This window comes from Canis aureus, chromosome 14, assembly GCF_053574225.1.
Source record: "Canis aureus isolate CA01 chromosome 14, VMU_Caureus_v.1.0, whole genome shotgun sequence".
NCBI classification, from domain to species: Eukaryota; Metazoa; Chordata; class Mammalia; order Carnivora; family Canidae; genus Canis; species Canis aureus.
Window position 1 is genome coordinate 46,313,196 of NC_135624.1, and position 25,152 is coordinate 46,338,347.

Consider the following 25,152-nt stretch of genomic DNA (forward strand, 5'->3'; position numbering starts at 1 on the left):
TAAAAATCAAAACAACACTGAAAAAAAACATTTTTCACCTATCAAACTAGCAAAAATCTAAACATTTCTGTTGATGAGGCTATAATGAAGCAGAATGAGAAATGTTAAGAGACTTCTAGAATTTGTCAGTACATAAACAGTACTACATATGCATTTATCTTTGATTCAGCAGTTCAATTTCTAAGAATTTATACTATAGACATAGCCACCAAGAAAAACAAGTGTATATGTTTATTACTACACTATTAGTAATTGCAGAAAAATGGAAATCACACAAGCATCCACCAACAGGAGACGGTTTAAGTAAACTGTGACACAATCACATAGCAAATACTATGCAGCTGTAAAAAAAAGAATGAGAATCTCCCTAGGTATTATGAAAATATTTCCAGAATATGCAGTTAAGTGGGAGGAAAAAGGTGCAGTATATAAAGTTTGCTTTCTTTTGTAGAGAAAGGGAGAGAATTAAGAAAATATATTCACATTTGCATTCATTTGCATTTTTAAAATGACACAAGAGGCATATATAGTATAGGCCTACTGAATCATTTACTTAACTAGTCTAACTTGAGCCAGACTGCCTGGGTCTGTCTCTGTCATTTAAAAATTAACTAAACTCTTTGGACTTATATACAAAATGGGAATCACAAGAATTCTTACATAAAAGCGCTGATACACAAAATAAATGAGTTAACATTTGCAAAATACATAGGACAGTATTGGGCACTTAGTATTATAGAAGTGTTTGAAACAACTAAATAAGTAAAATGTGAAGTGGACAGAATATTTGTCAATGTACATATTTTTTAATATCGCTTTAGGTTTTGAACTATTAGATTTTGAGTTTTGGCTATACGGTTCAAAACAGTAAATGAATATATAAAGTTAACAAACTGGCCCTGTACCTGTGAAGTTTAAATACAAGCCATTCTCAGATCTTAAAATCAGTTATTTCCCAAAACACTGTGTTCTTAGAAACCAGAACTGTATGTCATCTAAAGGAATAAGGGACTTGGAAATATTCTTAGTTTCAGCTTCACTAGGATGTTTGTCCCATCTGAGAGAGTAGCAGACTCCAGAAAGCTACTAAAATATTAATTCTGACACTATAGATTCATCATATCTAGGAACCAAATGCACTTAGCATTCTGCTGTTTCTTTCACAGAACGACATTTGAGACATTCCTGCCTTCCAGAAAAGCTTAAAAATTTGCAACCATAATCACCAAATTTTATCTGAAGTACAGTATTTTTCTTTGGAACATACTTTAAAAATCTCTCAATCACCATTTCCTCCTTTACCCCAGTTTCTGGCCCTCTGGTACTGCTGGAAGTAGACTCTATCTTATGAAACAGGCTACTATCTTCAGGAAGGAGTCCTCTTCAATCCTATACAAGTGGCTCTTTCCACCACCTCTTGTTATGGAATTGCAAAGCTAGTGAAGCCTGCCTCTTAGGGTTTCTCTCTTATCCCATTTGTTTGGGCTGGCAAATCACTCTCCACAGATTCCCCAACTGAAGCTGCAATTGATGTTTCGGAAGGCCGAGCCCCTAGAGGCCCAGTAAGAACTAATACCTCTTCCGTGTGCTCCTCTAGGCACTTTCATCATCCAATTGTTCAAACCTTGAATAGCATTTTTTTCTGCTACATATTTTTCTGCAGCAATGAAATATGCCTCTAGCTTTTATTTTCTTCTATTCTCTTTCACACTTTTCAGAAGTTTTAATTTTTTAACTATTTAACCTGTTTAGAAAGTTGAGTTTGTAACTGCTTAACCTGCTAGTAATTTTATCTCTTCCCCAAAACAGATTATTGCTGACTGCTAGAAAGGAGTACTTACCTTCTTTTCTATCGTTTTCTGACATTACATTTTTTTTCTCTAATCTATTCCTCTCTTTCTTAAATTCCAGAATCATCTCTATCAACAATAATGAAACGCCATTCAGAGTCTACTAAAAGCAACTACTTTAAAAAGGGGGGTGGGGCAATGCCTGGGTGGCTCAGTGGTTGAGCATCTGCCTTTGGCTCAAGTCCTGATCCTGGGGTCCTGGAATCAAGTCTTGACTCAGGCTCCCACAGGGAGCCTACTTCTTCCTCCGTCCATGTCTTTGTCAATGTATAGTTTTGGCTGTGTGGTTCAAAACAACAGTAAATGAATATATTAAGTTAACAAACTGGCCCTGTACCCATGAAGTTTAAATACAAGCCATTGTGTATCTGTGTCTCTCATCAATAAATAAAATCTATTAATAAAATAATTATTCTCCTCCTCCATCCCCCTGGGTTGCATAATTCCCAGGAACACAGGAACTTTTCTCCCATCAGATTAACATCAAGCTCATCCAAACTTGGACCCAAGTCATCCTCTTGCCTGGCTTTCAATATAGCCCCATCTTTCTGAGTCTTGTGTTGAGTCCCAATTCTTAGGCATGTTCCTTCAAAGCACAAACTATACTTCTATACAAACCTACAATTACTATATTACCTTAAAAATCACTTAATGAGGGTGCCTTGGTAGCTCAGTCAGTTAAGCATCCAACTCTTGATTTCAGCTCAAGTCATGATCTCAGAGTCATGGAATAGAGCCTGGAACCCCGAGTTGGGCTCCATACTCAGTGAGGAGTTGGCTTCAGGATTCTATCCCTCTTCATTGGCCCCTCCCCACCCCGCTGGCTCACTCCCTCCCTAAAATAAATAATCTTTTTAAAAAATATTTTTTAAAAGCCCTAAGAGGCAGGCTTCACTAGCTTTGCAATTCCATAACAAGAGGTGGTGGAAAGAGCCACTTGTATAGGATGAAGAGGACTCCTTCCTGAAGATAGTAGCCCGCGGGATGATAACCACAGGAGATACTTTGTGTATCCTACAGGTCTTCTTAGCCTTTCCCAGTCTTCAAGATGCTGTTCTAATGCCTTTCGTATATCATACCCTATCTGTGATCTCTCAATAGTTTCCTGTTTTCTGACTTTTTTAAGGAATCTTTCCATTTGATCACTCTTTCTCTTTTTCATTACTTTGGGACTTAGGCCCCTCTTTCAATCTAATAACAACGGAACACCTCTCCCTTTTCCAATACTCTGTTGAAGAGAATTTAGATTCCCTTGAATCTCCACTTCTCTCTCACAGAGGTCTACTAGAACTTCAAATTATTTTCTATGTCACCTTTGTCAAGTTCATCCCCTAATTTCTCTAGTTTTTTCCTTAAAAAGTTTTATTTCCCTCCAGCAAATTTTTTCTTTTGTGTCCATTCATCCACTAACTCTGTGTTAGCCTGGGACACCAGAGTGGCTCAGTGGTTGAGCGTCTGTCTTCAGATCAGGTCATGATACCAGCCGGGGTCCTGGGATCGAGTCCCCCCATCAGGCTTCCCACAGGGAGTCCGCTTCTCCCTCTGCCTGTGTCTCTGCCTCCCTCTGTGTCTCTCATGAATAAATAAACCTTTAAAAAAAAAAAAAAACCTCTGTATTAACCTGAAGCACAAGTTTTAAACTATTCTAACATCTTACCTAAACAAGATCAACTGTTAGAGCCAGAGCATTCCGCGAACAACCTTTCTTTGCTTCCTTTCTAAGCTGCTGTTTTTGCAATATTTTGTTAAGTAGTTTTGTTGGAGGGGGATTACTGGGTGGCTCAGCCATTTAGCACCTCCCTTTGGCCCAGGGCATGATACTGGAGTCCTGGGATCGAATCCCACATCAGGCTCCCTGCGTGGCGCCTGCTTCTCCCTCTGCCTGTGTCTCTGCCTCTCTCTCTCTCTCTCCTGTGTATTTTCATGAATAAATAAATAAAATCTTAAAAAAAATAAAATAAAATCTTTTAAAAAAGAAAGTAGTTTTTTTCATCCTCAATTTAAGGAGAAAGTATATGCTCTTTACAAAAAGGGTCCCAATTCTTCTTTAATTTGGTATCCATGAAGCTCCTGTGAGTGGAGTCATAGTTTGGATTCCAGCAGTCAAAAGTCATAGTCAGGCCATATGGAATTATCAGATTCAGCACCACCTAAAATCCAAATGTAAGAGCGACTTTTTTTTTTTTAAGATTTAATTTTTTATTTATTTATGAGAAGCACAGAGAGAGAGAAAGAAAGAGGCAGAGACACAGGCAGAGGGAGAAGCAGGCTCCACGCAGGGAGCCCGACATGGGACTCGATCCCGGGTCTGTAAAAGCGACTTTTAAACCTACAGACAGATCCTCACACTCCTAGACTTGTCCTCCCAACATCCCGTCCTCAGACTCCAAAGGGGAGTCAAAACAACATACCAGGGGATGGGAACCTGAGAAGCCTTTGCTGCACCAGCAGCCGAGGCCGGGCACAGCCGGACACAGTGGGGACGCAGACACCCCAAAACAGGCTGGGACGTGAGAAGATCTGCTTCATAACCAAAACTTCTGTCTCGGACAAGGCTCCTAGATAGATAGATAGATAGAATCAGAGTTTAAGGTCGAGCAGTAGCACCTGCTTGCCTGGGATGCTTCAGTGAGGATGCCCCGGCACCCCTCGCCAGACTCTGCTCGCTGGGTCCCCCAAGGGTTGCCCGCCTCTGCCAACGGCCTTAAAGCCCGCAGACCCGCGTCCACACCAATGGGCGTTCACGTTCACGAAAGCGGCCACTCTCCCTCCCGTAGCAGGACTGCCTGCCTGAGGCTATAACCCCGCCGCCGCCGCCGCCGCCGCCGCCACCGAGAGAATGTGGTTCGCGCCTGGCCCAGCACCATCACACCTGAGCTCCTCCCGCCCCAGCCGCGCCAGAGCCGTGCCTGAAGCCTTGCCCACATCCTACATCACAGAATTCCTCTTTTTTTTTGTTTGTTTGTTTTTTGTTTTTTTGTTTTGTTTTCTTTTCTTTTCATTTTCTCTCGGCTCCCAGCCCATCTCCTTGGAGGTTGGGGGTGGGGGAGGGAGGGCGTCCCAGCGGTAACGTCTCTTTTTCACCCTGCGAGAAGAGAGAATTTAGAGCAAAGCGGCAGGAGACTCCAGCTACGCCCTGATAATGGCGGGAGAAGATGCTGAAGACCCGTGGCTCACCGCCTGGAGGCGTAGGGACTCTGAAGCCCCGGGGCCTCCGACTTACCAACGACGACGCCACCGACAGCACCGGACGAAAGATGGCGCACAGCTAGGTCCGCGCACGTGCAGCGTGCAGCGTACGGCCCGGAGGGGCGGGGCTTAGTGGCACTTCCTGTGGGCAGCTCCTCCCTAAAGGAAAAAGGAAGGGGCGGGTCCAACAGCCAACGCTCGCTTTCCAAATTGACCAATCAGCTCTCGGGTTGCCTCCACCACCGGAAGAAGACAGGCAGCCGGGAGCCATGTTGCTCTTTGGCCTGTACCCTGCGTGGTGAGGGGAGCTCCGGAGTGTCTGCGCTTCCCTGCCCCTGCCATCTTTTGGCACAGCTCCCGGGCCCTTTGGGTTACAGCCTACTTCCGGGGAACTCTGAGTTGCCTGGGACACGGCAAAGCGAGCCGCGAGTCGGCTGTGGTGCATCGACCCTCTCCTGAACCTACCAGGTCGTTATTTGGGGTAACCTTGTCACGTGTTGTCCCAAAACGTTTTTTATCTACACGAAAATACAAGGAGGAAACAAAATTAGGTGGAAGTATGCGTTTAATATCGCTGGGCCTGGAACCAGTACGATTCAAAATTTCATTTTGTAACTTGAAATGATCTCTAAAAATGGAAAATAACTACATTCAAGCAAAAACTTTTTTTTTTTTGCAAAAACTTTTTTAAAAATGTCTTAGTATTGAGAATAGGAGAGCTAAAAATGAGGGAATGGTAATTTGTGGCACATATGGACGTATTTTAATAAGAGTTTCAGCCTTAACGGTCTCAAATAACCAGGTCACTAATATTCTCCATTTTCACAATGGCATTCTTGGTGTTTTTTCCATCTTTCATGGTTTTTCCCGAATACGTATTTTATGTTTGATACATGGGAAACTCTCACACTTTCAATTTGCTTTTCACTGTAGATTTTATTTTATATTAAGAAAATAAGCGGAGAAATTACACTAAAACAGGAAAATGTCACTTCTGTTTTTTTTTATATTAAAGTATGAATTTTTCAGGCCAAATATTTTCACAAGTACTGTCTTTTTTACCTCTATTCAGAGCACTAGTCTTCAGCAAATATTTGACACAAGCTTCATCAAGTAACTTTTCTGTTATGATTCTTTTGAAGGCTTTGTCAAATTTAGATGATGTAAATTGGAAAGCCTTTTATTTCTCTAAAATTGTAAATTTATTCAATTACAATGGGAGATACATCAAAAAAAAATTCATATGGATTAAAATATTCCCAGAATTCCAAGGTTAAGTCTTATACATCATCTAAAATCCAATTGAATTTGCTAAGGTTATTCCTTGATTTTGCAGGGCTGAATTTAAATGTCTTTCTGGGTTGAAGGCTTTTTTTTTTTCAATAATTATAATCTGCAAAAGTCTCAAAATCAGAATATTACCAGCATAAAATTTCTTGAATTACTCGATTAAAAATTTCTAAATGACTTTTAACACAGTGCAACAAAATTATATAAATTTTGTTTTTAAAAAAGGTCAGTACCTTTGTAGACCATTTTAAGTTTATTTACAGAGTGTGTTTCTTTGTTTTTTGGTTTTTTTTTAATTTATGATAGTCACACAGAGAGAGAGAGGCAGAGACACAGGCAGAGGGAGAAGCAGGCTCCATGCACCAGGAGCCTGACGTGGGATTCGATCCCGGGTCTCCAGGATCGCGCCCTGGGCCAAAGGCAGGCGCCAAACCACTGCACCACCCAGGGATCCCCAGAGTGTGTTTTTTAAAAAGCAAATACTTGTACAGTTCTATGTAGGAGCAATAGAGAAAACGTGTGCTATTATGTTTGAGAATCTTTTGCTGTTGTTGGTACTCAATTCTAATTTTATCACAAAGTTTTGTAGTTTGATTTATCAAACTCCTATATAACAATTTTATGAATTCCTATTAAACAGTGAACAATTTTATTTTAAACATAATCCTTTAAATAGTAGGAAATAATGTTCCCGGTAATAGCAGATATTTTAGTTTTAAAAAATGAATTTTCAAGGTCAGCTTGATTTCAGGAATTGAACAGAAAAAAATAGAAACATTTTAAGTTATTTAACTGACTATACGAAGTATTGAATAACGATAATAAAAAGCTGGCCTTATATAACAGCCATCGTGACAAAAAATGCATGCACTGAAAACCTTGGGATTAAAAATGAGAAAAACTAACTGGATGAATAGTAATCTATTCTAAAAGAAAACTTCTATTTCACAATGTTATATGGACCTGTACTTTCTGCAGCCATGGGTTAGTTTCTTATCTTTCCATACACTCTTCTTAAAATAACCATTAACCTCTGTGGTAGATGCTGATGATTCTTCTGCAGGCCTGTCTTCTGGTTTTCATAGTGATATCACTATTGTTCTCATGTGGATGATAAATATCGATACTTTTACATGTCACTTATCAACTTTCTTGGAAATAGAAATTTAGTATGTAAAATCTCATTAACATTTTCCTTTTGGGATCTTGGACCTAGAGGCCCTCTGCATCTGAAAGGCCTGTACATGGACCAGGCCACAATTGGATGATACCTCAAGTGGACAGCAGGGGGAACAGCAGCAGATACTTTGCATATGGCCCTCCTAAGGCCAAGAGCTATCTTTCCTATCTTGAGTAGCTAGTGACCCAGATCATCTTGCCTTATTAGTAATTGTCTTGTATAATATTCGTAATAGAAAAGTGTTGGTTATGTTGGATCTGGAAATACCTGGGCCAGAGATAATCTATAGGTTGTCTTTCGAGTTTGACAACCTGTTGACATCAGAATTTTGTTTGCTACAGACTGTTTATGCACTTCTAAATGAGACCATGGCAGAGGTATAAGGTCAAGATCTAACAAAGTCACCCTGATATATTTTAATATAAACATAAAAACTAATTTTTCAACAAAAATTAAATGTGCGAGCTACTGTGTTGAACAAGATGCCAAGAAATAGATAGACATTATTTTGTCTGATATGCTTCTGTGAGCCTGACACCTTCAGAACTCTACCTGAGTGGAAGCAAGTTCTCTCTGAGATAATCTTCTCTAACCTAGCTACATATACTTTCTTTACTTCCCTTCTTTTGCAGCTGCATCTCACTACATGTATTTTGTTTTGTTCATTCACAGAGCTTAATCTCAGAAGTGAGAAGGGACACACTGTGCTTAACTCTCTTCTTTTCTCATAACTCAGTCTCCTCTATCTCTGAATAGTGACCACTCAATCCCACTTCTTAGTTTAGATCCCACTCCGAAATCCAGGTTGGGGAGAAAGGGAGATTAAACCTTCTAAAGAAGGGTTTTGTCAGTTGCCAGATTGATTTCTTTTCTTCATAATGGAATATGATGAAAAATTAAACTTCAGAAGAGGAAAGGCAGTAAAGGTAAAAAGATGAGAGGTACATGGTATAGGTTTCGGGGAGGCATTTATGGAGATTTTTAGAGACAAGGATATGGAAGTAACAGTGGAATATGGGGAAATGGACAACACATAAAAGGAAGAAGTGTCAAGTGTATTACATGAATATACTTCATTGTATCTAAATTAATTTATCTACCTGGAAGTTGATTTTTGATTGCTTTTTGATGCTGACCACCATACTGTAACTCTATGATTTCTCTAGGATAAAAATAGAACAACAAAATGGAATTTAAGATAAAATTTCATAAGAGGATATGCCCTGATCAAGAAATAGTCCAAATCTAAAATAATTATCTAGCTATATTAAGACTTATACCATGTGTTTAATCTATGATACCAGGCTATGAGCCCTACAGCTTGACCATCTTCACGGTTTTTTGAGAGGTTCTACTTTATGCTTCCTGGCAAATCTTTGGTTTTGTTTTCTTTTTAAACTAATGGTTTGCAGGTTATTTGGCAGAACTGACATCTCCATTTATTTATAAGAACTTCTTGTTTGTATAGACTGCCTAAATTTATGAAATTGCACCCCCCAAATTAAAAATTTCCTTGTTTCAGATGTCCACCTAATTGGCTCAATTGCCAGCTCACTTTCGGGCCTGGAGTAAATTAGCTGAATAAAGGAATAATAAAGGGAATGGTGTAACATTACCAGAAGGATACAATATCTTCATTGTCATAATCCCAAAACTCAGAGTCCCTTTACTTAATTGTGTTGCTATTTTTAGCTAAGGTTTAGGAAGAAGTTGGTCTACCCTGGTAATTCTTTTCCCAGGAACCTGAATGACCTCTAATTTTTGCTCCCTGCTGACAGAAACATATGTGACCCAATTCTCTCAGAGTCTTGTTTCATGTGTTATAAATGTAGAGATATGTATTCTCTATGGATTTTGTCAAAGGATAAATGATTCTCCTCCTACACCCTTTCCTCTGGATTGGCGTTTGACTATTAGGTAGCGTCAGTGCATACAACAGCACACCAAATAACAAGTGAAAGGGAATAATAGCTTGAACTATTTTTCATAAACTGAATCTCTGTACTGATTATAGAACACATTGTATGCAAAGACATTTTTTTTAATATCTCAATGTGGATAATCGAAGGCTGATATATCTAAATTCCATGAAGGCATGAAATGTTGACACTCACTAAATAGGCCACTGGTAATGTTAATACAAATTCAGATTAAAGAGGTCTACAATTCTTTGACATCCGTCCTATTGAAAGGGAAAATCTGTATTGCCACTACTTGAATCTGAGAGGACTCTGCAACTACTCTGACCTATAGAATTTGGCACAAGTGCCATGTTTGTGCCAATTTGTAGGATAAGCATTAAAAATTTCTCTGTGTGTGTGTGTGTTTGTGTGTGTGTCTCGTGAATAAAGAAAATCTAAATAAATAAATAAATAAATAAATAAATAAATAAATAAATAATGACTTAACTATTTCTACTTCTTACCTCTTGAAATGCTTGCTCTGGGCAAAGCCAGCTTCCCTGTGAGACAGCTCACCTATGAGACGTTATGCCATGAGAAATCCCAGGATAGCCACGTAAAGAAAGAAATCTCAAGCAGCCACCACGACTACGGCCCTCTCATTCCAGGCATCAGACCTGTGAGTGAAATCACGTTCCTAGGACTTTATCCTCACCTGCTATTTGACTGCAACCACATAAGAAACTCCAAGGGAGAACCACTCAGATGAGCCAACAGAGCAATGAAACAAATAAATAAATCATGGTTTTAAGCCACCAAAATTTGAGGAAGTTTGTTAAGCAGCATATCAGACATATTTCCTCCCTCAAAACAGAAAAATAAAGAAATATTAACTCTTAAATAAGATTCAACTTGTATATGATCGCCTATCCATACAATATTACCAGCAAATATCATGTAGTTTTAAGAGTAATATGGAAACAAACATCAAAGATAAAATACTAGATTACATATAATCTGTTCCTGAAGTGTTTATAGCCAGGAATAGTTAGGAATTCCTAGAGAGAAGGCATGTTAATACAAGAGATACAAAATTAACAGTGTTAATTTTGCTTTTATATGTTTTATATCTTCAGAGTATTTCTGCTCTTACTCTATTTTTACTTCAACCACTTTTCTTTATATTCTTTTTAATAATTATTTAGTCATTCTTTATAATAATAAAAAGATCAATTTGTATTCAAAGGAAGTCATTTCTTGCCAATCAGGCATCAGGTAAGAGAAATGGTTTTAGTTTTGTATTTGTATCCACAAAACCAAAAACCCTCAATGGGGGTGGCTAGGGTAGCAGCAGCAATTTATATGCACAGTAGTATTATACTATGTTTCTGTGCAGACAATTCAGAAATAAGAACAACAACAAGCTTAAAGACATATCACATTATATTAATTGAAAAAGAGTCATCATTCTGTCCTCTCCACTATCTAAACTTATTTTCTGTGTCCCAAGGTTAGCTTTGAGTTATACAAACTGAAAATTTATCTAGAAATAGTGGAATGGCATCCCTGCTTTGTAAAGTATTTCATTTCATTGCACTTCTTGCCAATTTTAAAATCCATTGTGGAACTTTGTTCAAAATAATTTTTGCCATTGTTTCATTGTTTCTCACCTTTTTACTTCCTTGATACCATATTTTTCTTCCTACTCTCACTATAAGAAGGAATTTGGTACATGCCATTAACAATGCACTACTATACTATTACTAAAGTAAGATTTTCATACAACAACAATGTAATGTCAATTCTGAAACTAGTGAAACAAATTCTATCCCACATTTACTTATCTGAACATTTCAAAACAATTTGTATGGTCTGAATAAGACATGTTTTGTAATTTAAAGTATGATTATTGTGAAAGACTGATGAATTTATTTGAGCACTTAAGTGATAAAATTTCTCAGGGGTATAACAAGACGTTTTCAACCATCCTATAGTGTGAAGCTGAACTTTTTTATTTTCTATATATATTCTCGTACCAAGGGATATGTGAGGAAAAGACAGTCAAGAACCAGAAAGTTATATTTATTTTAAAAAATATACAATCTTACAACTTTGAAATATGTACATCTGAATCTCCCTCCAATTTCTATCAAGTAAATGTCAGAATTATGATTATAGAGCCACAATAATATTTTTAGTTTAAAGCATTAAAATTGGTTGTTTTGTCCATGGTACACAACCTTAAATTGGAATTATACAAAGTTATTTGTTTCGTCTACTTCTTTTAAATAATTAAATATTATTTTATCAAATGCATAAATAACCTGAAAGCTATTGTTGGCATACTGTCCTCTATAGAAATCAACTAAATTCAAATTACCCAATAAAACTAAACCTATACACGATCTCAGGGTCATGAGATCAAGCCCTGCATTAAGCCTGCAACCTGCTTAATATTTTCTCTTTCCCTCTGCCTCTGCCCCTCCTGCCCTCCCCTCTCTCCCTCTCTAAAAAAAAAAAAAAAAATACATAAAAAATAAAATAAACCTATAAATTGATAATCACTATGTTAGGAACCTCAGTTTGTCATCAGACGATGGGCTTATTTATTTTAATCTTCTTAAACTTTTAAAACTGAACTTTTGGTCAAGGAGCATAGTATATTCGTTTTTGCCCAAATATAGTCAATATATTTATTTATTTTACGAATAAAAAACAGATCTGTTACCATAATTTTGTATGAAAAATACTACAAAAGAGTAGTAGGAGAAATGGGAAATTGCCATGGATTAATTCTGCTAAGGGGATCAGAGATGGCCTCAGTTAGTGAAATATCAGTGCTGTGATTTGTAGGAATTTGTCAACAAGACAAGAGCAGGAAAAGGGCAATTGAGGCGAAGGATTTAGCTTTAAAAAGCACAAAGAGAATTTCAGAGAATGTTCAGAGAATTTCATGTAATCTTGGGTGGCTAGATCATAGAACAGATGGAAGGAGAGGATGAAGGTGACATTAGAGTTGGGTTGTGTTAGGCCCTGAATGTCATGGTAAGGAATTCCTTTTTTATCCCGAAAGTGATGGAGAGCCAATAGAGACGCTAAGGCAAGTGTGAAATGAACAGAAATATTCTGACATCAGCATGTAGAATGTATGGGGCTGGAGAGATGAGAATAAAGAGCTGGAAATAAGGCCATCACTTGAGCAGAAATGCAAGGAGTAATTGTATAATGGAAAATGAATTACATATCGTTCAACCTTTATGAGGAATGCCAGCATTTTAGATTTGCTCTTTGAGGGATGTATTTGAATAATTCAGTTAGCACAATCTCTACAGGGCATTTTCAATTCTATGTATGGTCTATTCTTAGACTGGTCAGAGGTATTATTCTATTCACAATGCAACCTTTTCCACAATAAAGAGTAATAGCTTTTACCTCATATTTGCTTTTCTGCTAGAGGAAACATTAGACCTAGCCTTATGAGTTAAAAAAAAATACTGTTCTCATTTATGGAAAAGTACTATGTGTTATATGATGTATTGGTTAGAAAATTATGCACTTGAAAATATACAAAATTTAAAAATATATCCAAAAATAAAGTGATGCCTTTACCTTCTCCATTTTTCAGGCAGGAGCGAAAGGGATTTGTGTTCTCTCCATGGCACTGGTAGGGATACCATAAACTACGAGGGAAGAAGTTTTGATAGCATACTATATTATGTTTACACTAAGGACTAGTAGGCAAAATGCAGGCAACTGAAACCAAGAAAGAAAAAAAAAACGTATCAAAACGTTGGAGTAAAGTGCCAAGTGAGATATCTTCCTCTGTTCAGAGTACATGTGTGTCAGTGTGTTTAGTTTCCAAATGATAAATGCACATGGGGCATCTTGACAATAATATTATTCCACAGCAGACATGGCCCTTACTTAATAAATGCTGCCACTGATTAGCATGTATCTGAACACTAATGATACAGATTCATGAATCTGTTTGCCTAGAATACCAAGCTGATGAATGTTACCCTAAAGAGTTTTCAAATGAGAACATTATCCAAACCAATTTTAATTAGATGACAGTATTTCACATTTTCCAGAATAAAAAGAGGATACCACTTAAGTACTCACAATATATATGTATATTTGACTTTAAGAAAACATAATTGAATATGATGGCAAGATTTCCATGTAATTTTACTGGTGAGAGAAATCAATTTTCAGAATGCACAGGGGATGATAATAGTCTAGGAACCACTGTAAACGAGTTCATGATTATTGAACCACCTCGGTGTTTTTCATAGCCAAGCAGCCAGCAGTCATCTCTGGCTTCCAACTAATCAGAAAGAAAATTAAAATTTTAACTATTGTACTTCAAAAATTAGTCATGCAGAAATTATTTACCAATGATTAAAACAAATGGAATTAGTATAATATATACAATTGAAGTAATCCAATTTGAAAAGTTGTAATACCTCTACATGTTCCTTAACTTACTCTTCCTACTTCTTTTTTTTTTAAGATTTTATTTATTCATGAGAGACAGAGAGAGAGAGAGAGAGAGGCAGAGACACAGGCAGAGGGAGAAGCAGGCTCCATGCAGGGAGCCCTACGTGGGACTGATCCCAGGACCCGATCCTGGGACCAGGACCATGCCCTGGGCCGAAGGCCGGCGCTAAAGCACTGAGCCACCCAGGGATCCCCTACTCTTCCTACTTCTGTTTTTATATTCATGTTGAGAATAGTTTTGATTTTGACTTCCTCTTTTTTCCACATTATTCTATATCCTCTACTATCAATATTGAAAATAAAAGGCAGGCACTTTCTACTTTCTACCTAGCATTCAGTTCAATTGGAAACAGGATCTGGTGATCAGGGAGACCTATAGAAAAAAAAAAAAAAAAAGGCAGAAATCACTCACAACAAAGGTGCTATCTATCCACTTTCAATGTTCAAATTCTGATAGAAATGTTCTCACAGGACTAGGAAATTGCCTTTAGCTTGGGCTGCTGTAACAGAACGCCATTGACTAGGTGGTTTAAACAACAGAAATGTATTTATCACAGTTCTGCCGGCTGGAAGTATAGGATTGGGGTGCCAGAGTGGTCGGGTTCTCTGGGCTGCAGACTTCCAACTTCTCAGTGTTGGGAGAGAAGCAGAGATGGGAGAGAACAGAGAGAAAAAGCAAGCTCTAGTGACTCTTATAAGGGCATTAGTCCTCTTCCTGAGGGCTCCACCCTCATGACCTCATCTAATCCTAATTACCTCCCAAAGGCCCTATTCCCTCATAACATACGTGGGTGTTAGGGTTGCAACATACGCATGTTGGGGAGACACGAACATTTAGTCCATACATGAACAAGTACAATTCAGTGTGGAAGGGACTTAATATCATAAAAGTAAGCAACAACAACAAAAAAACAGTACTACATGTACTATGTATTTTATTAGTACGTATTTATACAGGAACGTGTGTCTATGTGTGTGTGCTGTGGAAAATCTGATCCATTTTTTTTCTGTCAGGTACATTCTCTTTTTTAAAAGCTACAAATCAAAAGCCTGAATTTTTCTTCAGAAAACAGTTGTTCAGAACAAGGAGGGTTACACTGAGAATGTTTCATGATACATTGTAAAATATAAAGACAAAAACAAAACTTGAATTAAAGACATCAGAGTGTTCAACGCACTTCATCTCATCAAAATAAATACAGCTCCTATTCTGAATTAGGTATTAAAAAGCATAAGCGCACAAATTTTTGTAAGTTAACCTCATTCAGCTTCTCATTTACTTTGGTCTCATAAGTTAGAATTAAGTCATAGATTGCTCTACTTTATTCATTTTGATGCATCAGAATAAAAAAAGACATGTATGTACATTTGATACCTCTTTAATCCGTCAAAATCACATACGTAAGGTTCTCATTGCACCACTTCAAATATAACAGGTCCTAAGTAAGACTTTTCTTCATCCATATTACCCACAAAGAATTTTCCAGACCATGAAAACTTGGCAAAACTACAACCTGATGGTATGGGTCATGCAGGGAACTAGAGGTAAATGAAAACTAGGAATACTCATGAATGAGGCAAGGTTTCAAAAGTGAAATATCTGGGGCACCTGGTGGCTTAGTTGGCTAAGCCTCTAACTCTTGGTTTCGGCTCAGGTCATGATCTCAGGGCAGTGAGAGATTGAGCCCCGCCATGTCTGACTTCACGCTCAGTGGGGAGTCTGCTTGAAATTCTCTCCCTTTCCCTCTTCTCCCCCTCAAATAAATATTTTTAAAAATAAGTAAAATACCATATCGAAAACAGTCCTGTGGCCAACTTAAAGGAAGTATATTTATAAACAGAAAAAAGTTATGAAACAAAAAAAATCCCAAAGATAGTTATGTTTATTGTTTTGAATTTAAATAGAAAAAAGCATTAGATACAATGTTTATGTTTTAATAATCCCAGAGCTTAGCTCCAACACATATATCTTAAAATATAAGTACCTGTGATCAAATTTGATAGAAATTTAAATCCTTATTATTTTAAATACTCATCCACTAGTAAAAAGAAAATGAAACCTGAATTATTCCAGAATATTATGCTCAGATATAAATTCTGTTTTAAGCCAAGGAAATTTATTTCCATGAATACTAAGTTTAGCTTTGAGAAGCAAGAGAAGTTTGCTTAAAGGACATTAAAAAACCATTTCCTGATGAATTATCTTAAAATATAAACCAATGTTTCCATGTTTTTAAAACAAATTGCAAAAAACATGGAGATTAAAGAGTATACTTATGATGGAAAAATAAAGTGATGAAAAATTTGCAAAAATAAAATCATAATGACTACATGGTCTTTACTATAATATATTATGGTGATGATCTTACATAAAACCATCAATTTCAGGGGGTCAAATGTGACTTCTATAAGCTCAGGAAGTGTGTACTTTGTAAGAGAACTGTCTTCCCATGAAATCAAAACACCTGTATCTCATCCAAATTTTAGATATTAAAAATAAACATGTCTAAAATAAAATATGTTTCGAATTATTTGCTATTCTGATTCAGCAAGAATAATAAAGCTCAAAGGATAACAAATTTAGTTTTCATGATATGATGAAATATGCATTATCTTTCGTTACTCCCATAGTGAGAAATATTTTTAATTGTGCAATTTAACAATTTAAAATTATTCAAAGGACAGGCAGATAGATTTTTATTCCTCAGTCTGTGCAACACTACAGTTGAAAAACCAAATAATACTTTATTCCTTCTTCAATTCTCAATGTTTTTAGCATAAAATTGTTGAGGAGTTTTCATCATTAAAAGATACACCCGTGGAAAATTTGACCTCCTATTGCTGTGGCCATTCATTGTCTTACAGCATAAAGGATGGCTTTACCCCAAAACTGGATTTTGATTCATTTTCCAGTAAAACTTCCTTAAAATTATAAAGCCCTTCATCAACCCACAATAATTATACATATCTAGAAAAATGAAAGTTCCAATTTTTTTTTCTGTCTGAACTAGGAAACGGTCTACATAATCAGTAAAATGACAACAAACATGCTCCAGTATATCAGCAAGCATCTGCAAGGACTGAACACAGCGTACCATTTACAAGTACGGGAGGGAAAAAATATGTCAAAGATTAACTGCAATAATATTTATTTCCTACTACTACTACTGTAATTTCCTTTCTTTCCCTTAAAGGGAAGTATATGCATCAACTGTGTTATCACAGATTTAATCCAGGTTTCTTACTTGATTCCAGTCAAGTAAGATACACAAAAGGGAAAAAAAAAACCCACAGAGCTCTGGTTGGCAGTAAAAGAGATCATTAAAAGATACTCTGGTCAACCCCTGGCCTAACAGAAATACAGATGATAAATGGTGATTCAGTTGAAGACGGTGAAATAAAAGCAATTCACTGTTCTCCTATGAAATCCTTCCCAAAATAACATAAATAATGAAAAATCGGGGGAAAAAAAGAACAAAATGAAATCACATCTGTAATTATAAGTAATTGACAATGAACTGTGATAAATAGCTTTCAAACAGAGATACATTTTGCATTACCAGGAGAAAGGACGTTCCCTGGCACGCATCATGGATAGTGGATTTCACTCAATGTCATGGTCCTGAGACATTCTTCACAGACTGTTTGAAGCCATCATGAGATGGAAAATGGAGAGGCAAGAGAAAAACAAAATCTGTCTTCATACAAGTCCAGTTACAGCTCCCCAAATGGGGGGATATGGGGATAAGGAAAAAGTTGCCGATAGACTGTATTTGATAGTTGTGAAGCAGCATGCTGGGTAAAACAGACTGCGTTAACGTGAGAGACAGAAGGGAAGGGAAGACAATCAGGAGAGTGTTAACAACACAGAGAAAGTAAAACTGGGAGAGTTTTACACTGTGAGCCACGTGGAGCACCAAATGTCAAAAACAGAGGAAAGTATGGTCCCTGGGCAGAAGTTAAAACAGATCTGGGGAGGTGGGCTTGGAATCTGAAATTTAAATAGCTGCTGTGGGCTGCTATGATTCATTCTCCTGCCACTTCCCACATAGAGTTCAGTAAATAGCTGGCTTCATTCAGTGCTTAATAGAAAGAAATCAGCCTGAAACACAGGCAGGGGAAGCAAAAACACAATGAAAAAGCAGGGGAAGTTCATACCAGAGGAAAAATAAAATTTTTTTTCAGGAAACAGGAAAATTTTATATAGAGTTATTTGTAGTCAAATTACAGACATGCTTTCGTTAATAGGGGAGTGAGAAGTTCAAAGAAAAGATAACGCTTTAAGAGATTATAAAAATGGTAGAAAGAAATTAAAAAACGAAATGGCACAGACCAAGAAAGCAGTGGAAAAGAATAAAACCAGTATGAGGTTAAAAATTACATTAGAGGTTACAAACTAGAATAAACACAACTGAAAACTCACTGGGGTTATGGTTGACAAAAGTTGACAATGAATTTATAAATACAAAAGTGATCATAAAAATATTATAGTTACAGAGGCAAAAGAGATTGGACATAATTAGCAATTAGAAAGAAAAATTATTTAGACACACGATAGTAAAAAAGCTTCCCTGAAATAAAGACTGAAATGTGGAATAAAAAGAGTCCCCAGAATTTCTTGCTTTATTCAGCACTATCTAAATTTCAACACTCTCCCCAGTTTCGCTCTAGTATTTTTAATCTGAAATATAGATAAAGGTAGATTCGATGGGGTTTTTTTTCATTGTTTAACAACATTCATATATGAAATATTTGGCTCCTAAATTTATAAAACTGTCTCTTAATCACTCACTCACTTTACACTTCTATACAAACATATCTACACAGAAGTAACTGGCATGATATTCAAGAAATATTAACACTTTTAGGGGGTGGGATTTTGAGCTTGTTTTTAAATTTCTGCAATGCCTATCTTCATTTTTAACAGTTATGTATCATTTTCACAAATGACAATGAAATCATTGGGATTTTAAAAAGGAAATGAAATGCAAAGATTAAGGGAAAAGAAAAATGAGACCTCTCAATACTTATATTATCTCCAGATTCGTGGCCCTCTGTAGCGTAGCAAATACAGCAATCAAGTGAGTTCTCTAAAACAGAAACATAGCACATTCGTTCCATCCTATTATCCTGAAAGATTTTCAATAAATTGCCATTAGTCCAGGATCAAATCCAATTTCTTTAGTAATTTACACGAAACTCTCTAATCCAGCTCCAGCAGGTCTTTCCAACATCAACGTCTTTCACTTCCTCAGATTCACCTTCCCTCCTGAGAATGATTTGTAGTAAGAGTTCTACATGCTTCAGGTGGTGGTAAAAATGTGTTCTTGTTTGTGGAAGTAGGTAGAGGAACTGGAGCTCCAAATTATTCCACATAATTCAGTTCAAAATCATCTCTGTGAAGCCTTCCCTGCCATCACTCTTTTTTCCTCCCTATATACAAAGTTATAAAATTATGTGCCTTTTCCACCCTCAATATCAGTGCCAGGCTGCGATATTTTTAAAGCCTGATGCAAAAGAAAAAAATTAATAATGATCCCAGATTTACTTAAAACTTGGGTATTTTGTTAATCATAGATTTTTGCATGGATTTGATTTTTAAAAATAGTCTTCCAAAATATTATTTATTATGATTATTAAGGTTTTTGATGACCCTCTCTGTTTTTTGTGCTCTGGGTAAGGGCTCATTCTTATCACCCTAGTCTTAGCCCTACTCTATACCACTGAAGCATTTAATACGTTCTGTAGTTACTTGTCTACACATCTATTATCACTACCAGACTGGGACCACATAAAAAGAAAAGAACCAGTTTCATTTCTCTGTGTATATCTAAAAATCGGCATAGTACCTAATATGGAGCAGAAGCCCATTCAGTAAGGATGAATAAATATTCAGAAAAGAGAAATAATCAAATTCTTTAAAGAATAAAATCTTCCACAGGGAAGAAAATATCTATCTAACCTAAATGGAGAGGGATTTCTTTTTTCTTTTTTTGGTTGTTTTGCTTTTCTTTTTTTAAGGTAAGGGAACCTTAGCATGAGTCAGTCATGAACTTAAAATAATTAGGCAGTGAAACGACAATCAGGCTTTTTCCCCATAAACATCGACTGTGGCACAAAGTATTGAGTGTGTCTATTCTAAGTATATGCCTGTATTTAGTCTACTATGAGGATCAGAAAATATTAAAATTAAAAGAAATCTTAGAAATTATTTAATTCTCCCATCCTCTTACAAATAAGGAATCAAGCCTACCAAGGTGACGTGACTTGTTTAAAATCACAGTAGAGTCAGAACTTGAAATGAGGTCATCCTCGCGTTCTCCACTTGGTGTTTTGCACTGGAGGTTGTTAACAAATCTAGTAGTTCACCCCTGGAAAACTGAGAGTGAGGAGTGGGGATTCTTTTTTTCTACATTGGGCAGATTGAGCAGTTCATGGGTAAAATAAACCACAAACAAATTTTTTATTGTTTGAAACACGGTCACTGTTAAGGTGATGTGACTGAAAAATGACCTTCCGATGTTAATTCCAGCCACTTGCTTTTGATTTTGTCACTGGCCTCTCTGTGATTCATTTTCATGGGTAAGAGAGTGGCTCCACTCTTTCTGCCTACCCTAATTCAAGATTTGTGGGGTCTGATTTAGAACATACACTATTCAAATATCTGTATATGAACAAATGCAAGTCATTTTTAACTGCAGATTAATTATATAAAAATACTATCATACCTAGTCATGCCTGGAGTAAATTGGAAGTAATATCAACTCCTACTTGGAGTTGAAAGCTAGAATATAGATACTGGTACTGAATAAGACAATTTTGATTTTCATCTTTAAAAGATAAGACATACAAAGTTAACCATTCTAACCAGAATTCTTCTTCACAAATTACCAAGACCTTGAGCTCCCCTAATGACTCTTGTAAAATTTGCTACTGTGACTGGTTCTTCACAAAAGTGTTTATTTAATGTAGCTCTGAGTTACTGGAAAGCTAAGAATGATGACCAAAATAAAAGATTTAGCCATGACTTGATCTGATGAAATTGAGTTACAGAAAATAAACTATGCATTCTTATTATCATTAACATAGTATGCAAATGAAATAATTCCTTTTTATTATATTAATGATTAGACTTACTGTTCAATTCATGCTTCACATTAACAATTGAGAATCCTTAATTTTGCCCTTTCTCTTTATTTTTGACCACCTAATTTATTTTAAAATCTTCTTCAAATACAAAGAAGAAAATTACAGGTTCACCTGGGGGATCCCTGGGCTGCAAACCTATCACTAATTTTTATCCCTTTAAAATCTGTAAAATTTATAGAAGAATTTTTTTTTTAAAAAAAGGGAAGCCAATAAGATATTTCTTAAGAATAGACCAATGGATAAGCGAGGAGTATATTCCTCACTGAAGAAATAAGGTCATTTCATTGGAATAATAAACAATCACAGTTTCCAAAAATAATTACAGGCATTGTCCTTAAGGCTAGAATCTACTCACATTCATAAAATAACTTATGATAAGCTTTTTTGTACAAGTGCTCTTTATTAAATATATACATATATACAAATTTTATTTGGCCTCATATTACTGGCATCAATTTTTAAATAAGGACTTGGATTGGGTGATTTCTAAGGCATCTTTCAGCCTTAAAATTGTTAGTGATTCTAGGACATGCCTAGAGTGATAGCCAAAAAAGGAATTCTCAGATATAACTCACAATATTTGGCATTTGCACATGTTACATACAGTTCTCATACACAACCATTCCAAGGCAATGCAATAGCTGAAAAACTAGTGGCAATTAATAAATGTCATTTCTTTTCTAAAATATAAGAGATTCTTCTTGGAAGGTGGCCATTTTTATCAAAATGTTCCCCCCAAACATCCGGAACACATTCATTCACACAATCCAGATCAGAAAGAAAGAAATATAGAAGAAAATCTGGAAGCAACACAACAAAAAACTAGACCTAGATTTAGTGTCATAAGACAGCTGCAAGAAATTCAATTAAGTTGTTAAGCCTATGTAATGAAAAAGAAAAGTTAGTACATGAAAATCCTGATAAATTGCTTAACAGAGTCAGCAGAGTCCTACCCCTTAGCTATGATTTTTCTTCTTTCCTCCATTCCTTTGCTGCTCTTTTAAAAATACTCACCTTAGTTATGAAACTGTACAAAAACTGCCCTCCCCCCAAAACACCAAACTTCCCAGAAATACAAACTACCAACACAAAAACTTTCCAGAAGATTAGCATCTCACCAGCCATATAGATCTATGTTGGGAAAAGCATCTAAAAGGCCTTGTATTGAGTCCCTAATTCTGATGATTCTAAGATTCTGATCGAATTCTATCTTACTATTCTGATCAAATTTGAGACAGATACTTTATATGATCTTACAGTGCCCAGATTTCTCCTCTTAGGTAAGCAGTGCTTCTTACTCAGAGAGCAATCTGTACACATTTTCATTATATTTTGAAGTCAATTGCTGAAGCTGTGCTAATGTGTTACCCTCTATTAATACAGGAGAAGCAAATATTTTCAATATGCTCTCAGACTCTAAATAAATTTCTCCCATTAAAGAATGCAATGTCCTCTGCTAGTTTATGGTTCATTAGCATGCACTGACTGTTCTACTATTCAAGTAATATTGTAGGTAAAGGTGAAAGAGCTTTCCTAGAGACACAGTGTCTAGCATAGTGCCTGGAACACAGTAGGCTCTGAATAACTATATGTTAAAGAATACATAACTGAATGAACTACTATCAAAAAGAATTCATACAATGAGATAAACTTTGGCTCAAAGCACAGATTTTTCAAGTCAAGTGTTTAAGTCCTGTTTGGCCAACATAAGACAGGGAACACATCTTCCCTGGTCTCTGTTTTTGTTTTTGATGCAGCAGAGGTTTCACACACTGGTATTTGTTTTGTCCCATTTCCTTTTAAAAATGTTTCATTTAACAAGGAAAGTCCTTTTCTTGCAGATACTAGAAGGATCTCCAAAGGTCACCGCGTATGATATCCAATAATTCTGATTAAGGGCAGTGCCACTGGGAAATTTAGGGTGGTTGGTTGATATTCATAGTGTATATTAAAAAATGTCATAGTCTGTTTTCAAATTTCAATGCATAAATATGTACCACGTATCTCTAATAGCCCTATTTCTCTTGACCCAACTTTCCAGGATGGTCTGCAATGTTCTAATTTGAATGCTGAATTGATTCTATTCAAATCATTTTTCTGAAATGAAAGATGGCTCACTCTCTCTTCACTGAGGAATGAATTAACTCTCCCAATAACTGGCTTGAATTTTTTAAATGTAAAAATTACATAGACTTTTTATTTCAATAAAGAACAATGGTTTAATCTTTAAAAACATTTAAAAAGGCATTCTGCATTAAGTTCATCATCTTTTAGGAAACTAACAACAAAATTACATTAGACTCTCTGACTTCTCCATAGTGTCCTTAGATAAATAAACAACCCAATAGACCATGTTAAATGCCCCGAATGTTACTGGAAAGAGAATACGGGCGTATTTGTCTATTTTGCTTGTGCCAGATCCAGACGGTGGTGGAGCAGAGGGAGGAGTAGTGGCTGACAACTTCCCAGAAGCGCCTATGGTATTAACAGTGGTCTTAATTCGCTCCAGTCTTGATCCAAACACACGGTGGGTAGAAGCAGATCCAACAGAAGCCTGTTGGGACACATACCCAGTTCTACTAGGAGTAGAGGAAGGAGCAGATAGAGGTGCTCTTGCAGCAGATATTGTTTCAGCTGCATTTGCATGGCTGAATGGGTTTGGACTGGCAGCTAAGTAAGACTGTGGTGTGGCTTCAGAAGATCCTTGAATAACTGTGGAAGATTTGCTCGAATGGTTTCCCACCTCAGTTCTGTTGCCAACATCAGATTCAGAGTGAACCGAGGCATTTGTTCTTTTTCTCATGTTCAGATTGGCATTTGTGTTCTGAAAAGGTATATTAAAAATTACATTGATTATGTCACTTTATATAGATTTATACAAAATTTAAAGGGATCAAAGAACTAAAATTAGTTGTTTCTATAAAATAAGTTTTTATCAACATGTTGTAGCCACTCAGCTTGATGTAAAAGCTTACAAATACCTAACTAAAAAAGAACATGAATGTATTTGAAACTCTGAATCAAAAATCTTCTGTTTCAAAATATTGAATTTAAGTCTATAGAAAATGTGGCTTTTAGAACAATAAACTAGACTTATGCTTGATTTTATTTTAGGACTTCCTGATGATAGCTGTACAACTTCTTTGTTCTGTTTTATCTAAAATGATATTCTGTGCTAGGTTGTATACCCTTTGGTGAATTTTATATATGTTTGTTTTATAAATAGGAAGAACTGTACTTACACTTGTGCACAGAATAACAATAAGAACCATCCATATGTGCATGACATTCCTTTAAAAAAAAAAGTGAACTCCAAAGCTTAAATTTCCAAATCCCTGAAGTTTATTGTCATAATCTTACATAGGCAATCCTACACATTATTATAAAATCTGGAAATCCTAATGTATTTTTTCACCAAAATAATGAAAATACAAAGGAACATTAATTTTAAACAAAATGTTATATTAGACATGTAAACAGCATCACCATTATCATTGCATAAGTATCTGAATTCAAACTATTTACCATTAAAGGGTGGTTAAATCCAAATGGAACTACTATTTTCCATCAAGCTATTTCATGTGTAGAACAAGACCATCCTTGAATACAGATGCATGATAAAGATTAAAATTAATTCTCCTTATATTGTGACAGGCACTATAAATAACTGGATAGCAACTATAGATTGTCCATGCTAATGAAGGAAAGCAATGCTCAAAGGATTCCCAAAATAATCATGCCTGTCGTTAGAATATACCATGATTCTTTTTTGTAAAAACATTTCCTCCTTGTGCTTATTCTAAACTACATTAAGGGTATATGGTAACTGCCTTCTATACTCTCCCCTTACCATTTTATGAAACAGGTGGTGATTGAGGAGATGAAGGAGGGGAAGAAAACCAGCTCAGAAGTGGGTGATTAGAAGGAGCCAGCCTACAGGAATATCACAGATAATATTATATACAATTAACTGAGAGCTCATTTTACAGAGAAATGTTTACCTACAAACATAATCCCTCTTCAATACCACACCCATCAAGTAGGTTGAAAGTGTTCAATCCATATTGAATATATTTCTGGATTGGGACTTCAA

The 25,152-nt window shown here is 36.2% G+C and overlaps 1 protein-coding gene and 1 long non-coding RNA gene across 3 annotated transcripts in view; both read right to left on the reverse strand.

Moving 5' to 3' along the window:
* GABRA4 (gamma-aminobutyric acid type A receptor subunit alpha4) overlaps positions 1 to 25,152 on the reverse strand; it is a 218,039-nt gene that overhangs the window by 134,115 nt on the left and 58,772 nt on the right. The window contains exon 9 of one of the 2 annotated variants that reach the window (XM_077847916.1): positions 14,826 to 23,883. The exons of the other annotated variant lie outside the window; for it this stretch is intronic. Coding sequence (XP_077704042.1) covers positions 23,350 to 23,883 — 534 coding nt within the window. The 3' untranslated portion in view covers positions 14,826 to 23,349. Of the gene's footprint in view, positions 1 to 14,825; positions 23,884 to 25,152 lie in introns of those variants that run through there. 2 annotated transcript variants of the gene reach the window in all.
* Positions 217 to 5,032, reverse strand: LOC144283598 (uncharacterized). Its single transcript, XR_013352163.1, has 2 exons — positions 4,262 to 5,032; positions 217 to 3,439 (listed from the first exon to the last, which is right to left on the reverse strand). It is a non-coding gene; the product is annotated as an uncharacterized LOC144283598 (long non-coding RNA).